This window comes from Nerophis ophidion, linkage group LG05, assembly GCF_033978795.1.
Source record: "Nerophis ophidion isolate RoL-2023_Sa linkage group LG05, RoL_Noph_v1.0, whole genome shotgun sequence".
Classification (NCBI taxonomy): domain Eukaryota; kingdom Metazoa; phylum Chordata; class Actinopteri; order Syngnathiformes; family Syngnathidae; genus Nerophis; species Nerophis ophidion.
In genome coordinates, this window is record NC_084615.1 from 25,294,479 (window position 1) to 25,312,058 (window position 17,580).

The window sequence follows — 17,580 nt, forward strand, 5'->3', positions numbered from 1 at the left end:
TTGTTTGTGACTTGTTTATATCACACAGGTAATCATGGAATTTACAGCCTCCCTATCAAAATCCCTCCAGGATTACTGTTAGGTTAAGTTATAATTACAAGATAACTGTAATGACATTGTATAGCACTTGAAAGTGCAAAGTCTTAGCCATAGCATTCTAAATCCTGTTGCCGGCAATAGTTTTGGTGTTAAAGGGTTTTCATAAAATAGTTTTGAAAAGTTGGGTGTTTGATCACGGTCAAACAACTAATTTTGCATTTCAGGTCCGTGTTATTAAAAATATACTGATGCTTGAAAATAATTGTCAATACCGCGACAAGACATTTGTTGGTTTCCTTAACATGGTACGGCATAAATTAAGTTTTTGGAAGGTGATTTGTTCCTTGGAGATAATGAGATCATGCCAAATGATATGAGTTGTTGAGCTGTTCACATGGCAACTGTTTGCTAAACAGACATTTTAGTGCTTAGCCAAGCTTTTTAAGGCATGTTTTAAAATGTTTGTTGATGCTTGTGTCAACGTATGGAGATGATTGTATGTGTGTTTACCGCTTTATGCTACTCATGGTGAAAAATAACACTTGATTGTGTTTGGTACAGTCAGTGCCAATAATATGTCCAAACGTTTGTAATAATTTCTAGGGGTGTTATATATGTACAGTACAGGCCATAAGTTTGGACATATCTTCTCATTTAACTTTAACTTCATTAAATGTGTTTTCTTTATTTTCATGACTATTTACATTGTAGATTGTCACTGAAGGCATCGAAACTATGTACTCCACATGTGTAAAAAAAGGTGAAATAACTGAAAACATGTTTTATATTCTAGTTTCTTCAAAATAGCCACCCTTTGCTCTGATTACTGCTTTGCGCATTCTCTTGTTCATTCAGAGTTGAATAGTGGAATTTCTTGCTTTATAAATGGGGTTGAGACCTTTTAGTTGTGTTGTGAATGAAAAGGTCTGTCCAAACTTTTGGCCTGTACTGTATATTTAAAGTTAAGTTTTGATTGTACATGGTTTCAAATTAATAAATAGTTGTTTAATTAATGGCGATTACAATATCAATAACAAGACAATTATTTTTTTGCCATAACCGTCCAGCCCTTACCTAAAAAAATAATGAACTTTTAATATACCGCACCAAGAATTCTGTACATGTTCAAACAATTATCCTGATTACTTGAGTTTTATTAAATTTTTTTGGGGCGGAATTTTAAAAATAGATTAAATTAGTAATCTGGTGGCTTCACGGTGGAAGAGGGGTTAGTGGTCTGCCTCACAATATGAAGGTCCTGAGTAGTCAGGGTTCAATCCAATGCTCGGGACTTTCTGTGTGGAGTTTGCATGTCCTCCCCGTGAATGCGTGGGTTCCCTCCGGGTACTCCGGCTTCCTCCCACCGCCAAAGACATGCACCTGGGGATAGGTTGATTGGCAACACTAAATTGGCCCTAGTGTGTGAATGTGAGTGTGAATGTTGTCTGTCTATCTGTGTTGGCCCTGCGATGAGGTGGCGACTTGTCCAGGGTTTACCCCGTCTTCTGGCCGATCGTAGCTGATAGGCACCAGCGACTCCAAAGGGGTAGTAAATGCATGGATGAATGAACATTAATCTGGTAGGATTGGATATCACACTAATCTGTTTTCATCACCCAAAATTTATTCAGCATATTATAATAATACCATATATGGATCTATTTTGGATTGGTTAAAGCATCCTTAATGCACAAAATGTATCAAAGAAGGCCCAGCATCAACCTATATTTTTGTTTCTCTATTTGAGAATTGTATTTATTGTAACATTACTTTGCAGTTTTTTTTTTGTTAACTATTGTTTTCCCCTTGTGTTACTTCTGTAAACCGAACCAAACCATGACCCTAAAACCAAGGTACGTGCTGAATCGTGATTAGCATACTGTTACACCTTTTTTACGTTTACTTTTGATGTCCCTCTCCTTAGAGGCAGCGTTGTCTTCATTCTAGCCAGTGTGTATCCTCTCATTTGCTGGAGTGACAGTCATTGAGGGAGTCTTCTCCACAGACGAGCCACCCAACAGATGAAGTCTCAAAAACCCAAAGGCAAACAGACATGCTGTCGTTCACAATGATTAAACACTCCAGAAGGGTCGGAGAAAGCGCAGCCTTGGACTGAATGAACCTCATCTTTAACGGGACTCTACCTCAAATTTTCAATCCTTTGCCATTTTGTAGGATGTTATTTTTAACTCAGTCAATTATCATTGACTGAGTTATCTATATATATATATATATATATATATATATATATATATATATATATATTTGTGTATATATATATGTATGTATAAATGTATATATATGTATTTGTATGTATATATATGCATATATATGTATGTGTATATATATATATATATATATATATATATATATATATATATATATATATACACATTACCAGACAACCTTTTTTTTAAGTTTAAGGTTGTCTGGTAATCAGAGGGTTTCAATTTCAAATCCTGTTTCCCCCGCCCCAGTCACTGCTGTTCTGTCCTTGGGCAAGACACTTCACCCACCTTACCTCCAGTGCTGCCCACACTGGTCTATGAATGTGAATGAAAGTTTGATGGTGGTTGGACAGGCCACGAAATGGCAGCCACGTTTCCATCAGTCTCCGCAAGGGCAGCTTTGGCTACGGATGTAGCTTACCACCACCATGTGTGACTGGGCACTGAAAGACTAATGGGCTCTCAATGTAATATATAAATATATAAAAATTTGAACAATTAGTGTCATTTATTATTACTTATATTGCTTTCATTTACAAGTTGCGATTTTCTAGTGTTATTGAATGATTCAACTGGGGGAAATTTGCTACCACAGAGTAAAGTCCATAGTGATAGTCCAACTACCAAATATGGTTCCTTGCATCATACATTTTTAAAACATGTAGTTTTTTATTAGTCTTGTTTTACATTTCCATTCCTCTCAATTCCAACCGTCTCATTTTAACTGAACAGAATGGATTTGTTATGGATTTTGAAAAGTATTTTACCTCGAGAGGACTATTTTTTAACTTAAGTTATTCAATGTTTCAACCAATCAATGTTTATTTGTATAGCCTTAAATCACAAGTGTCTGAAAGGGCTGCACAAGCCACAACAACATCCTCGGTTCAGACCCCTAATAAGAGCAAGCAAAAACTCACAACCCAGTGTGATGTCATGTGACTGACTATGAGAAACCTTGGAGAGGACCGCAGATGTGTGTGTGCCCCCCGCCCCACAATCTGCTAGATAGGATGGAGCCAGACCGTGTAGTATATTATACGTATGTAGTAAAACCTTAAAGTCACATCTTAAGTGCACCGGAAGCCAGTGCAGGGGAGCCAGTATAGGTGTAATATAATCAAACTTTTTTGTTCTTGTCAAAAGACTGGCAGCCGCATTTTGTACCAACTATAATCTTTTACTGCTAGACATAGGGAGACCCGAAAATAATGACCCCCCCCCCCCCCCCCCTCTCCCTCCACAAGGGAGAGGGTCTCAGAAGACAAGAAACGGCAGAACAACTGGTCTAAAAAGGGGGTCTATTTAAAGGCTAGAGTATACAAATGAGTTTTAAAATGGGACTTAAATGCTTCTACTGAGGTAGTATTTTTAACTGTTACCGGGAGGGCATTCCATAGGACTGGAGCCCGAATAGAAAACGCTCTATAGCCCGCAGACCAGATATTTACTATTATTATCTGGTTATTTTCCGTTTCAACATGATCTATGACACTTCTGTCAAAATCTAATGATCACTTATTCTTCTGTTGTTTGATACTTAACATTAGTTTTGGATGATACCACAAATTTAAGTACTGATCCGATACCAAGTAGTTACAGGGTCATACATTGGTCATACCGTATTTCCTTAAATAGCCGCCGGGGCGCTAATTAATTTAAAACCACTTCTCACTCCTGCGCTTATTCAAAGCATACGGTAAATTTAAGGAGGCGCTAATAATTTTAAAACCTCTTCTCAACCCTGCGCTTACCAATGGCATGCAGTAAAAAACTGAGTGTGATGAAAAATGCCAGCGGGTGTATGGACGGTGTAGCCAGGAGTCGTGGATGCATTGCATTGTGGGTAGGTGTTGTGTTGATAAAATTGGTTTACTGCGGACAGTGGCGCCCCCTTACAAGATTCCTTCACAAACCTGACATTTTCCAAAACAGAAAAAGGGTTGCATGTCGACAGCAATAAAAGTAGCAATCGCCTGACTGATTTCTTTTAGAATCATGTGCTAATGCAGTAACCACTAACCTTTACTGTGTGTATATATATATATATATATATATATATATATATATATATATATATATATATATATATATATATATATATATATATATATACATACAGCACAGGCCGATTGTTTGGACACACCTCATTCAATGCGTTTTCTATTTTTTCATGACTATTTACATTCTAGATTGTCACTGAAGGCATCAAAACTATGAATGTGGACTTATGTACTTAACAAAAAAAGGTGAAATAACTAAAAACATATTTTATATTCAAGTTTCTTCAAAATAGCCAACCTTTGCTCACACTTGGCATTCTCTAAATGAGCTTCAAGACATAGTCACCTGAAAGGGTTTTCACTTACTAGGTGTCATAGTTTTTATGCCTTCAGTGACCATCTACAATGTAAGTTTAAATGAAAAAAAAACAAAAAAAAAAAACACATTGAAATGAGAATGTGTCCATGTTTTCACGCACGCACGCACGCTTGACACACACACACACACACACACACACACACACACACACACACACACACACACACACACACACACACACACACACACACACACACACACACACACACAGTCATGGTCAAAAGTTGGCATGTACTTGTAAAGAACATAATGTCATGGCTCTCTTGGGTTTCCAATAATTTCTACAACTCTTATTTTGTTGTGATAGAGTGATTGGAGCACATACTTGTTTGTCACAGAAAACATTCATGAAGTTTGGTTCTTTTATGAATTTATTATGGGTCTACTGAAAATGGGACCAAATCTACTGGGTCAAAAGTATACATACAGCAATGTTAATATTCGGTTACATGTTCCTTGACAAGTTTGACTGCAAGAAGGTGCTTTTGGTAGCCACATTGGTGGTTTTCTGACGTGGACTTGTTTCTTCAGCATTCAGCACATGTTCTCAATGGGGTCTAAGTCAGGACTTTGGGAAGGCCATTCTAAAACCTTCTTTCTAGCCTGATCTAGCCATTCGTATACCACTTTTGACGTGTGTTTGGGGTCATTGTCCTATGTTGGAACATCCAACTGCGCCGAAGACCTACGGGCTGATGATTTTAGGTTATTCTGAAGAATTTGGAGGTAATCCTCCTTTTTCATTGTCCCATTTACTCTCTGTAAAGCACCAGTTGCATTGGCAGCAAAACAGGCCCAGAGCATAATACTACCACCACCATGCATGACTGTAGTCATGGTGTTCTTGGGATTAAAGGTCTCACCTTTTCTCCTCCAAACATATTGCTGGGTACTGTGACCAAATACGGTAGCTGAATTTTTGTTTCATCTAACCACAGAACTTTCCTTCAGAAGGTCTTATCTTTGTCCATGCGATCAGCAGCAAACTTAAGACGAGCCTCAAGGTGTTGCTTCTGGAGCAAGGGCTTCCTTCTTGCATGGTAGCCTCTCAGTCCATGGGGATGCAAAAGACCCTTGACTGTGGATACTGACACCTGTGATCTAGCAGATTTCGATTCATTGCAGTCCTGCTTTTTGGTAGTTTATCGGTTGACCCTTGATCATCCTGACCAGTTTTCTCTCGGCAGCAAGTAATAGCTTGCATTTTGTTCCTGATTGTGGCAGTGACAAAACTGTGCCATGCACTTTATACTTACAAACAATTGTCTACACAGTTGATCTTGGGACCTTAAGCTGTTTCGAAATGGCTCCAAGTGACTTTCCTGACTTGTTCAAGACCTTAAGCTGTTTCGAAATGGCTCCAAGTGACTTTCCTGACCTGTTCAAGTCAATGTTTTTTGAGCTCTGTGCTGAGTTCCTTTGACTTTCCCATTGTCGCGTTTGTAACCGAGTCTGACTGCATCACATGAGCCCTGCTAAATGGGCTCAGAGAAGTTAACGGATCTCCTCAATCATAATCACTCACATGAAAATATGCGGCCATGCCATGAAGCTAAATTGATTTGATTGTAACTTTTCTACGTCACTGAATTTGGTAATGTACTGTATGTTGCTGTAGGTATACTTTTGACCCAGCAGATTTGGTCACATTTTCAGTAGACCCATAATAAATTCATAAAAGAACCAAACTTAATGAATGTTTTTTTGTGACAAACAAGTATGTGGTCCAATCACTCTATCACAAAAAATAAGTTGTAGAACTTAGTGAAAACTTAAAACAGCCACGACACAAAGCTTTGTGTCGTTATTGGTTGATATCAACACTTTGGGTTTTTCTCATTGTGCTTCTTGCTGTTTTCCATTTTTTCACGCATGTTTATTTATTTATTTTTTCTAACTCGCCTCAGGCCAATGATAATCAAGTCACAGGCCACAGATGGCCCCTGTGCTGTTTTTTGGCCACTCCTACTGTAGACACTAACTGTTTATGGCCACTATAGTCTTAGTACCATAGTATATTGTATATTGTTTTAGTCACATTTGGGACGTCAGTCACATGGTTTTTACGTCAGCACTGGAGTAAAATCAGCTGTTCAACTGGCAGTTTTTTTTTCCTGTGTGGTAAAATAGGAGCTAAATGTGGAAGTCCTTCTATAGCTGCCACTCAGGGTGTGTGGTTGATGTGTTGAGAGCGGCTGGATGTAAGGCTGAAGAGAGAGGCAGAGATGTGCAGGCGTGTTCAGGAGTTAAAATGCGTGCCTGTTTGTGGGTCTGTTGGTCATTCTCCGGGTGCAGTTGTTACTGATATCATATTAATGCTTAAAAAAATATATATATTTTTGCGATCGAACGTTAGGTTCCCAAAAATCGAGTGGTTGATCACGATCGACTGTTTGTTTTGGGAGGCGCAACTTTGCCTGCATAGTCGAGCACACATCCACTGAGCTTTAAGCACAGAGCTTATCATTAGAAGTTGATGAACGGAACTGAGACCATTGTATGAAAAAGGAATATGTGTTTTGTTGCACCACTAATATGCTGTGTATATATATATATACATATGTATATATATATATATATGTATATATATATATATATATGTGTGTGTATATATATCTATATATGTATATGTATATATTTGTCTATATATATATGTATGTATAAATGTATATATATGTATTTGTATGTATGTATATATATGCATATATATGTATGTGTATATATATATATAGATTGTGTGTGTGTGTGTGTATATATATTCTATATGTATATATATATGTATGTGTGTGTATATATATGTATATATATATAGATATATAGATTTGTGCGTGTGTGTATATATACTGTATAGTTATATATATATATATATACAAATATATACATACATATATATATACAAATATATATATACACACACATCTATATATATATACATATATATATACATATACTGTATATTTATACATACATACATACATATACACAAATATATATATATACATATACATACACATATATACATATATATACATTCATATACATATATATGTATGTATATATATGTATATGTATATACATACATATATTTACATATATGTATAACTAACTTTTCAACTAATCAAGATCATCATTGTCAAATGCTTACAATTGTGTCATGATGGGGGGGTTGCATCTTGCTGCGAGTTTTGTTTCCCCGGGATGCAAACGGATCACTCCGGACAGGACTTGCCGGTAGGGACATGATTTAATCTTAATCAAAAACTCAAATGGGTACAAACAACGGAAAACAAGGCGAAGGAACAAGGTGCCGATTGCACTTGAAGCTAAATACTTAGCATGGACTAGAAGACAAGAGACATGACGAGAGCATGAAGCAAACAGTTCGCATAAACTATTGCCTGGAACACTCAGGGAACTGTGGCATGAAACTACAAACCCTGTTTCCATATTAGTTGGGAAATTGTGTTAGATCTAAATATAAACAAAATACAATGATTTGAAAATAATTTTTAAACCAAATTCAGTTGAATATGCTATAAAGACAATGATGTTCAAACTAATAAACATTTTTTTTGTGCAAATAATCATTAACTTTAGAATTTGATGCCAGCAACACGTGACAAAGAAGTTGGGAAATGTGGCAATAAATACTGCTAAAGTTGAGGAATGCTCATCAAACACTTATTTGGAACATCCCACAGGTGTGCAGGCTAATTGGGAACAGGTGGGTGCCATGATTGGGTATAAAAGCGGCTTCCATGAAATGCTAAGTAATTCACAAACAAGAATGGGGTGAGGCTCACCAATTTGTAAGCAAATTGTCGAACAGTTTTAGAACAACATTTCTCAACGAGCTATTGCAAGGAATTAAGGGATTTTACCATCTACGGTCCGTAAAATCATCAAAAGGTTCAGAGAACCTGGAGAAATCACTGCACGTAAGCGATGATATTACAAACCTTTGATCCCTCTGGCAGTACTGCATCAAAAACCTACATCAGTGTGTAAATGATATCACCACATGGTCTCAGGAATACTTTATAAAACCACTGTCAGTAACTACAGTTGGTCGCTACATCTGTAAGTGCAAGTCAAAACTCACCTATGCAAAGCAAAAGCCATTTATCAACGACACACAGAAACGCCGCCGGCTTTGCTGGGCCCAAACTCATCTAAGATGGACTGATGCAAAGTGGAAAAGTGTTCTGTGGTCTGACGAGTCCACATTTCAAATTATATTTGGAAACTGTGGACGTGGTGTCCTCTGGAACAAAGAGGAAAATAACCATCCGGATTGTTATAGGCGAAAAGTTCCAAAGCCAGCATCTGTGATGGTATGGGGGTGTATTAGTGCCCAAGGCATGGGTAATTTACACATTTGTGAAGGCACAATAAATGCTGAAAGGTACATACAGGTTTTGGAGCAACATATGTTGTCATCCAAACAACGTTATCATGTACGCCCCTGCTTATTTCAGCAAAACAATGCCAAGCCACGTGTTACAACAGCGTGGCTTCGTAGTAAAAGAGGGCGGGTACTTTCCTGGCCCGCCTGCAGTCCAGACATGTCTCCCATCGGAAATGTGTGGCGCATTATGAACCGCAAAATACGACAAAAGAACTGGACTGTTGAACAACTTAAGTTATACATTAAGCAAGAATTGTAAAGAATTCCTCTTTAAAAGCCTTAACAATTAGTTTCCTGAGTTCCCAAATGTTTATTGAGTGTTGTTAAAAGAAAATATTATGTAACACAGTGGTGAACATGCCCTTTCCCAACTACTTTGGCACGAGTGGCAGCCATGAAATTCTAAGTTAATTATTGTTTGCAAAAAAAAAAAAAAGTTTATGAGTTTGAACATCAAATAGCTTGTCTTTATAGTGCATTCAATTGAATATGGGTTGAAAAGGATTTGCAAATCATTGTATTCCATTTATATTTGCACCCAACACAATTTCCCAAGTCATATGGAAACAGGGTTTGTACAAAGACTTACTTGGCCAGGTAACAAAACTTACGTGGACACGGCATGAATCGAACAATGACCCCAGGCCGACTGACTGGCAAAAGCAGGCTAAATAGTGCCTCTTTTTAGACACAGGTGATCGTCCCGGACACCAGAGGCAGGTGAAAACAATAAATTGCCATGGCAACCACACCAAACTCAGGAGGTGTCAAACAGGATCTAAAAGAGTCCGAAACTAACAGAAAATAACAAAAACATGATCTGGACCACGGATAGTGACACAATTGTGTGTATTCACACGATTGTAAGTTTTGACTATATATAGTAACTATATGCTGTAGGATATTCAAAATTGCTCTAAAATTGAACTTATGCCTTTCTCATTTATAGCATGTGGCCATGGATTCTACAAATTTTCCTCCCTGGACCTACAGTGCTCTCGCTGCCCGATGCACAGCTTTAATGAGCATGAGGGTTCCTGGCGCTGCGACTGTGAGGATGGCTACTACCGAGCTTTTTCTGACCCTCCTTCTGTGGCCTGCACAAGTAAGTCTATAACAGATTAAACTGCATGTATAAAAATGTGTCCCCTCAATTTGTACTTAGCTTTGGGCTGTGGCAAATCAAATACATCCGTCAGTATAGTTCAATAGGTGTACAGTATTTCCGACTCAGCACCAGCGCACCTGCATCTGATTTCTGTGCTGATGCCAGAGGCAGGGTTCGGGGGTAACTTGGGCTCAAGGCCCAGGTGTTTTCTGAAAAGTTTTACATTTTTTGTTTTAAAAGTAGAAAAAAACCTCTCTCTCGTAAAGTAGCCTACATACAGCCTGCCTAAGCCTCCCCTGACAAAGAAAGTCTCTAAAGCCCATCATTTTAAACCTATAATTGGGGTGGTCCATCTTTTGGCTGCCCAATCACAGGGTGAATGCAAACCTTTTTGTCCACGCTACCTCCAAAGCGATCCTTCTTATTTATCAGATTTTTTAAACATTTTGTTGTGTGGTTTTATAATCATTGATGCATATGTAAGTTTGTTGATTATTCCATAGAATCAATTATATTGGTACCAATTCAGACAACTTTTCCCACTCTTGCTCATACTTACCAACCCTCCCGGATTTTCCGGGAGACTCCCGACATTCAGCGCCTTTCCCGCAAACCTCCCGGGACAAATTTTCTCCCGAAAATCTCCTGAAATTCAGGCGAAGCTGGGGGCCACACCCCCCCCCAGCTCCATGTGGACCTGAGTGAGGGCAGCCTGTTTTCACGTCCGCTTTCCCACATTATAAACATTGTGTTTGCCCAATGACATTATAACTGTTGAATGATCGAGGGCGAGTTCTTGGTTTCTTATCTGGGTTTATTGTTAGGCAGTCTCATTAACGTCCTCCCAGCCCGGTAATAACACACAACAACAGCAGTCACGTTTACGTCTACCGTAAGGCAGTTCGCCTGCCGTAAACAGCATGTAACTCTCTTAAACATGACAATACTGCCATCTACTGTACATGTACCACAACACCTCCAGGCAACTTCAACCCTCTACTAATCCTACTCCAATTCACATCCCATCTCCCCGGATTGTAAATAACCTAATGTAAATAATCGAATGTATTTCTAATGTATATACTTGTTCTTATGCTATCTGAACTCATTATGTTCTCTGCTCGCTGTACATATCCTACTAAGTAAGACCTACACTGTTTCAATGTCCATTTCTCTGTTGATGCAATTGTTGATGACTGAAGTACTGATATCAACCTAAGCTCCTCCTCCCACCCCCTGGATTGTAAATAATTCAATGTATATACTATGATGATTATCTTGTGTGATGACTGTATTATGCTAATATTATATATTTGTACAATGAATTGATTAACGTGGACCCCGACTTAAACAAGTTGAAAAACGTATTGCAGTGTTACCATTTAGTGGTCAATTGTACAGAATATGTACTGTACTGTGTGTTGAGATCCGCTTTTTGGATCCTCCACATATTATTGTTTATTGTTCCATTTTTATTTTCACTCTCCATCTGATCCTATTATTTCCTGTTTAAGTTGGTCACCCTGGTAGCTTATCAGTTTTCACCTGTTTCTCACGGCCCTGCACACCTGTCCTCACTAATCACCTACCTTATATAAGCCTGCATCTTTTGTTGTTCAGTCTGGGATCCAAATTTGCTTTCACGCAACAAGTTACGCCTGCACTCTGTCATCGTATGTATATTCTCGCTAGCTTTTCACGCTCAGCCATTTGTTTATTCCAGCTCTCATGCTGTATGTTTTGTTTTACTCTTTAATGTGTCTATGTGCCAGTTTAGTTCTCATTTTTGTATATCCTAGCTTTTATGCTAGCGTCTTTGGTTTGTCTTTCATTAGCACCAGTGTTTTGTTTCATAGATCCTTTTCGTTAAATAAATTGTTTATATCTAACCTTTGCTGTGTTCACTTGTTGACGCACCCACGAGGGAATCGAACCCGGCATTACAATGCCGAACAGACGTAACACTGTGCAATCTACTAATAAAAGTTTCAATCAATCAATCATGCATATGTGACAATAACATCTACGGCTTTTTGAAAGTGCAGTGCACAACTGCGCACACAACAGCTGTAAATATACTCTTTCCCTCTTAACCACGTCCCCAACCACACCCCCACCACCTCAAGGTTTTAAGGTTGGCAAGTATGCTCTTGGTGCACATTATGGAAAACTAACACAGAAAGTTAACACGTGGTACACAACACACAACTTGTCCAATGATATATATGATACATATGATATAAAACGTCCAAACACCATACACACTTCAAAATACACCAATTTAAACCTGCAACAAAGCATGACAGGTAAAATGCAAAACACTCTCTCTCCACACTTGGACAAGGCGCATTGACTGTCCTTTTCTCCCAGCATCAGCATCTCTGACCTTCAGGTCTCTTTGTGGTGTCATGATTTCTGGAAGCTTTCCTTTGATCTTTCTCTTGAACAAGAGCTCTGCGGGACTCTTCCCCGTTGTATTGTGCTCAACAGATCGATTAACTATCACATATTTGCGTAGCTCCCTTTTTCAGTCCAGCCCCTCAGACTAAGTGATGCGTATCCTCTTCATCAATGAGGCATTTTGTCTCTCCACCTCATCAATGGCCTGAGCCAATTTAAGTGTTGTTTTCATGTGCTGAATTCCGTTTTCGTGGCAGAATGTTTGAAATAGTGCAGACATGTATTGAGTCTACAAACTGAACGAATGGAAAGAGGAAATCCATGCCTGCTAAAGATATTCTCCAAACTGTCGACCTTTTCAGCAGTGGTTGACTGCAGGATTTCCGATTCCTAATAGCAACTGCAGTAGTCAATTAAAACTAGGATCGAGTGTCCTGTTGGTAATGGGCCTAGTAGGTCAGTGGCTAAGTCCTGCCATGACCCATCTGGCAGTGCTGTGGGTCTCAAGGGTTCTATTTGGCACGAGTGAAATGACCTCACATCTTTCTCTGCAGCTTTACTCATACCTGGCCACCACACTCTACTCCTGAGGTGTTGCTTAATGCTCACAATGCCCAAGTGTCCCTCATGAGCCAACTCCATAGCCTTGTTTCTGAGTGCATATGGCAGCACAATGCGTGTCCCCCTTAATACCAACTGTCCAGTGACACACGGTTCACACTTGGCACTTGTTAAAGCATCCAGTCTGTGTAGTACATTGCAGAGTTCATCTGTTGCAGAGGCCTCCTTTACCTCTCTGGTGGTGAGTGCTTTTGGAGTAGTGTGACAACAAAACAAACATATATCTCCGCTCCATGCTTGTAATCCACTTCTGTTGTGCTCTCTCCCAGCAATTGTAACAGAGGATCTGCAATGTTGTCATTTTCAGGTATGTGGATTAACCTGAACTCATATGGTTGGAGCCTCAACACCCACCGTTCAACATGGACACATGGCTTAGAGCAGTGGTTCTCAACCTTTTTTCAGTAATGTAAATGGTAAATGAGTTATACTTGTATAGCGCTTTTCTACCTTCAAGGTACTCAAAGTGCTTTGACACTATTTCCACATTCACCCATTCACACACTGATGGCGGGAGCTGCCATGCAAGGCCCTGACCACGTCCCATCAGGAGCAAGGGTGAAGTGTCTTGCTCAAGGACACAACGGACATGACTTGGTTGGTAGAAGGTGGGGATCGAACCAGGAACCCTCAGGTTGCTGGCAAGGCCACTTTACCAACTGCGCCACGCCGTCCCCATGTGAACAGTTTTTTAATTCAAGTACCCCCTAATCCGAGCAAAACATTTTTGGTTGGAAAAAAAGAGATAAAGAAGTAAAATACAGCTCTATGTCATCAGTTTCTGATTTATTAAATTGTATAACAGTGCAAATATTGCTCATTTGTAGTGGTCTTTCTTGAAATATTTGGAAAAAAATATATAGAAATACCTAAAACTTGTGGAAAAAGTGAAAAGTGATTCAATTATAAATAAAGATTTCTACACATAGAAGTAATCATCAACTTAAAGTGCCCTCTTTGGGGATTGTGATAGAGATCCATCTGGATTCATGAACTTAATTCTAAACATTTCTTCACAACAAAAGGAAATCTTTAACATTGATATTCATGGAACATGTCTACAAAAAATCTAGCTGTCAACACTGAATATTGAACACTGAACACTGAACTCATTTGTTTTCACAGTTTATGAACTTACATTCATATTTCATGAAGTATTATTCAATAAATATATGTATAAAGGATTTTTGAATTATTGCTATTTTTAGAATATTTAAAAAAAAATCTCACGTACCCCTTGGCATACCTTCAAGTACCCCCAGGGGTACGCGTACCCCCATTTGAGAACCACTGGCTTAGAGGTCGGACTGTAGATGGCCTCCAAAGCCTTGTTATACGTCACTAGGTCAAACTTTTTAACCATAAATGTAGGACTTCAGCCTATCGCAAGGCCAAACCAAGGTGAGGAGCTTTCCTTCAGTTTGTGAGTTGCTCTATTCAGTCAGTCAGGCTCCTGCTAACATAACATATGGGCAGATTGGCTGTCGTTGCTGCTGTTCTAAGATTGCTCCTATTCTTACTGGTCCCGCATCTGCTATGACTTCAGTAGGGTAGTAGTCTTTGTTGTCTTTGTATAAATGCGTATTTTTGCTCTGGCCCAAGTATTAAAGCTGTGTATTTCTTGGTCAGCCTCCGCAGTGGTTCTGATATGCTAGCAAACAATGGTATGAAAAGGGATGAATATCCCGCTAGACCGAGGAAACTTTCAGTTTCAGAGGCGTTCTCTGGCTCTCGTGCCTCTGCTATTGCGCTCCCTTTTTAAGTGGTGGGGCCTATGCCCTTCTCAGAAAGTAACATGCCCATGAGAACAAGCTTGTTCATGTTGAAATGGCCTTTCTCCTTGTTTAACGTCAGCCCGCAGCCCTCTAACCTTTTGAGAACTGCATGAAGTCGTTTGCCTTGAGTCTCCTGGTCAGGGGCGTGAACAATAATGTCATCTGAGATATTTTCCACCCCCTCGATGCCTGCTGTGGCCGTTGCAACTTCGTGTTGATACTGTTCGCTGGCAGATGAAACTCCAAATATGGAGTCTCCTGTACCTGAATGTTCCCGTGTGCATTACAAATGTAGTGATAGCCCTGGACTCTGGTGTAATCTCTAGTTGGTGGTAGCCCCATTTCAGATCTAATTTGCTGAAAATGGCAGGGCCGTTCATTCCCTGTCAAAAGCTCATCCACTGTGGGGATTGGATTGGATTGGATGGTATTAGCCTTTCTCATGTCAAGATGTCACTACCACAGGGTTCACCCATGTTGTGAGTCCCTCGACTTTTTCAATAATATCCATGTCGAGAAGCTGATGCACTTTTTTCTGTACTGCTTCCCTTAAATGAAATGGCACCGGCCTTAGTGGCTGTGCCACTGGTGTTACACGTTAATCAATATGAAAACTTATTTGCTTTGTGTTCAGTTTGCCAACACCTTTAAACAGTTTGGGGTATTATCTCTCTATGTCAGATACAACATCTGTCACTGCTGCTATGTTTGTACCCACTCTCAGTGTTTAGCTCAATAGCAGTTTTCCTTCCCAGAAGTGGTTCCCCCTTACCTCTATTACAGAGAATTGTGTTTCAGTGTTACGTTTTCCCACTTAACTTCCCAATTGAACACACCCATTACTTGAAGAGGCTCCTTGGAAGAGTATAGATATAGGGTTTGTTAACTGCCTTAGTGGAAATACATTTTGTCCTTTTACTTTTAAGCATTTCCCGTGTGTTTTCATCAACAATATTGCTAGATGCACCAGAGTCAATCAGCATAAGAAGATCCTCTCACCAAACATCAAATGTAATCCTCTCTGTGTTTGAATCATCATCAACAGTAAATGCAGAGTCTCTGTCCCGTGTCTTGGTTTTCAGTTTCCACACATTTCCCATCATCCACGTCTTTATCTTGGGTCTTGCACATTTTCGCATAGTGGTCCTTTCCATGTCTGGCTTTTTCCCGGACATGCAGGGTCCTTGGAGAGCTGATCTCCATGTCCACATCTGTAACACATTTTGTTACATTTTCCTTTTCCTTCTTACCGATGTGTTGGTTTCCATTTCTGGGACTTCCCTTCCTTTTTAGGATAAACACGGTTCACCGTCACCCCCTTTTCGGCGCCATCCACTTTCATCGCCGTCATCTGTGCCTCCAGTCTCTCACACAGTGCCGCTAACTCCAGAGCGAGTGTCAGCGCCAGCCGGGATTCCTTCAGCAGCTTCCTGCGTACACACTCTGACGTGCATTTGCTCGACACTGCATCTCTTATCTGATTACTAATGTCCGCATCAAACGCATTGTCTCTCGCAGCTTGACGAGGCCTCGTCACAAACTGCTGCACAGTTTCCCCCAATTTTTAAGCTACCAGGTAGAAAGCTTGGCACACAAATGTAGTGTTTACCTGCGGAACAAATTACTAATTTAGTCCCTAGACAGCTGCGTCATAGTCCCTCGGTCCTCCTGTGTCATGTAGTGTAGAAAAGATATCCTGCACGTCAGTGCCAGCATGGTTTAGATGCAGCGCCCGTCTTCTCTGTTTTACCAGAGCCTCTGCGTTGTTTGCCAAAATCAGACTTTTCCCGTCTACGTAAAGCTCAAACGCCGTCAGCCACCTGGTCCAACTCTGGCCCAGCTTCTTATAGTACTCAAACTTCGGTAAATGATCCATTTTGAGTCTTGCCGACATGGTCAAACTTACAGATTTAACTCCGGACTGATATCCTCGTCGCCATTGTTGACTATTGAGGTCTTCTTAAAAGAATCCAACTTGTGTTAGAAGAAACATTTATTAAGAACTTCGGTCGATGACAACATACTGGCGGCCACGCTCCCGCGTACACACTACTGTCGTATGCATCTGCTGCGCAAGACGTCACGGTATCACAAGCAGATCTGTACGTATTTGTATGTATTGGCGACAATACCGCCATACCGATATATGTATTGCTTAGGTCTATGTGCTGTCTGGCTCCTCCACACACAGAGTGAGGTGGGGTAGGAGACGCACCCACTTCACACAAACTCCAGTACGAAGAGTGTGTGAAGCATATTTGTCAACCTTCCCATTTTTGCCAGGAAATCACATATTTTGTCATAGTGGAACAAAATGTGTCATAATGGAACAGACATTACATTGTTATTGAACGTAATAATTAAAATATGAATAAAATGTGATTTTCCCCTAAACAATCACTCCAAATTGCCAATAGTTTATGTATAAGACTTTGTGTATGTAAATAATGTAACACTGTATTATAGCAGTTCTAGCTACATTCTAAAGGTTAAAATTTGAGCATCAAGTACTTGCACTTTCATGTTCATGTTCCGTTACCATTATATCCTGTAAAATAAGTACAATTATTTTAAATGGGAACTGCACTTTTTTTATTTTTTTTAGAATTTTGCCTATGA

The 17,580-nt window shown here is 39.6% G+C and overlaps 1 protein-coding gene across 4 annotated transcripts in view; it reads left to right on the plus strand.

Moving 5' to 3' along the window:
* epha7 (eph receptor A7) overlaps positions 1-17,580 on the plus strand; it is a 258,157-nt gene that overhangs the window by 51,892 nt on the left and 188,685 nt on the right. For all 4 annotated transcript variants that reach the window (XM_061900384.1, XM_061900385.1, XM_061900386.1 and 1 more), the window contains exon 4: positions 10,007-10,162. In XM_061900384.1, coding sequence (XP_061756368.1) covers positions 10,007-10,162 — 156 coding nt within the window. The remainder of the gene's footprint in view (positions 1-10,006; positions 10,163-17,580) is intronic.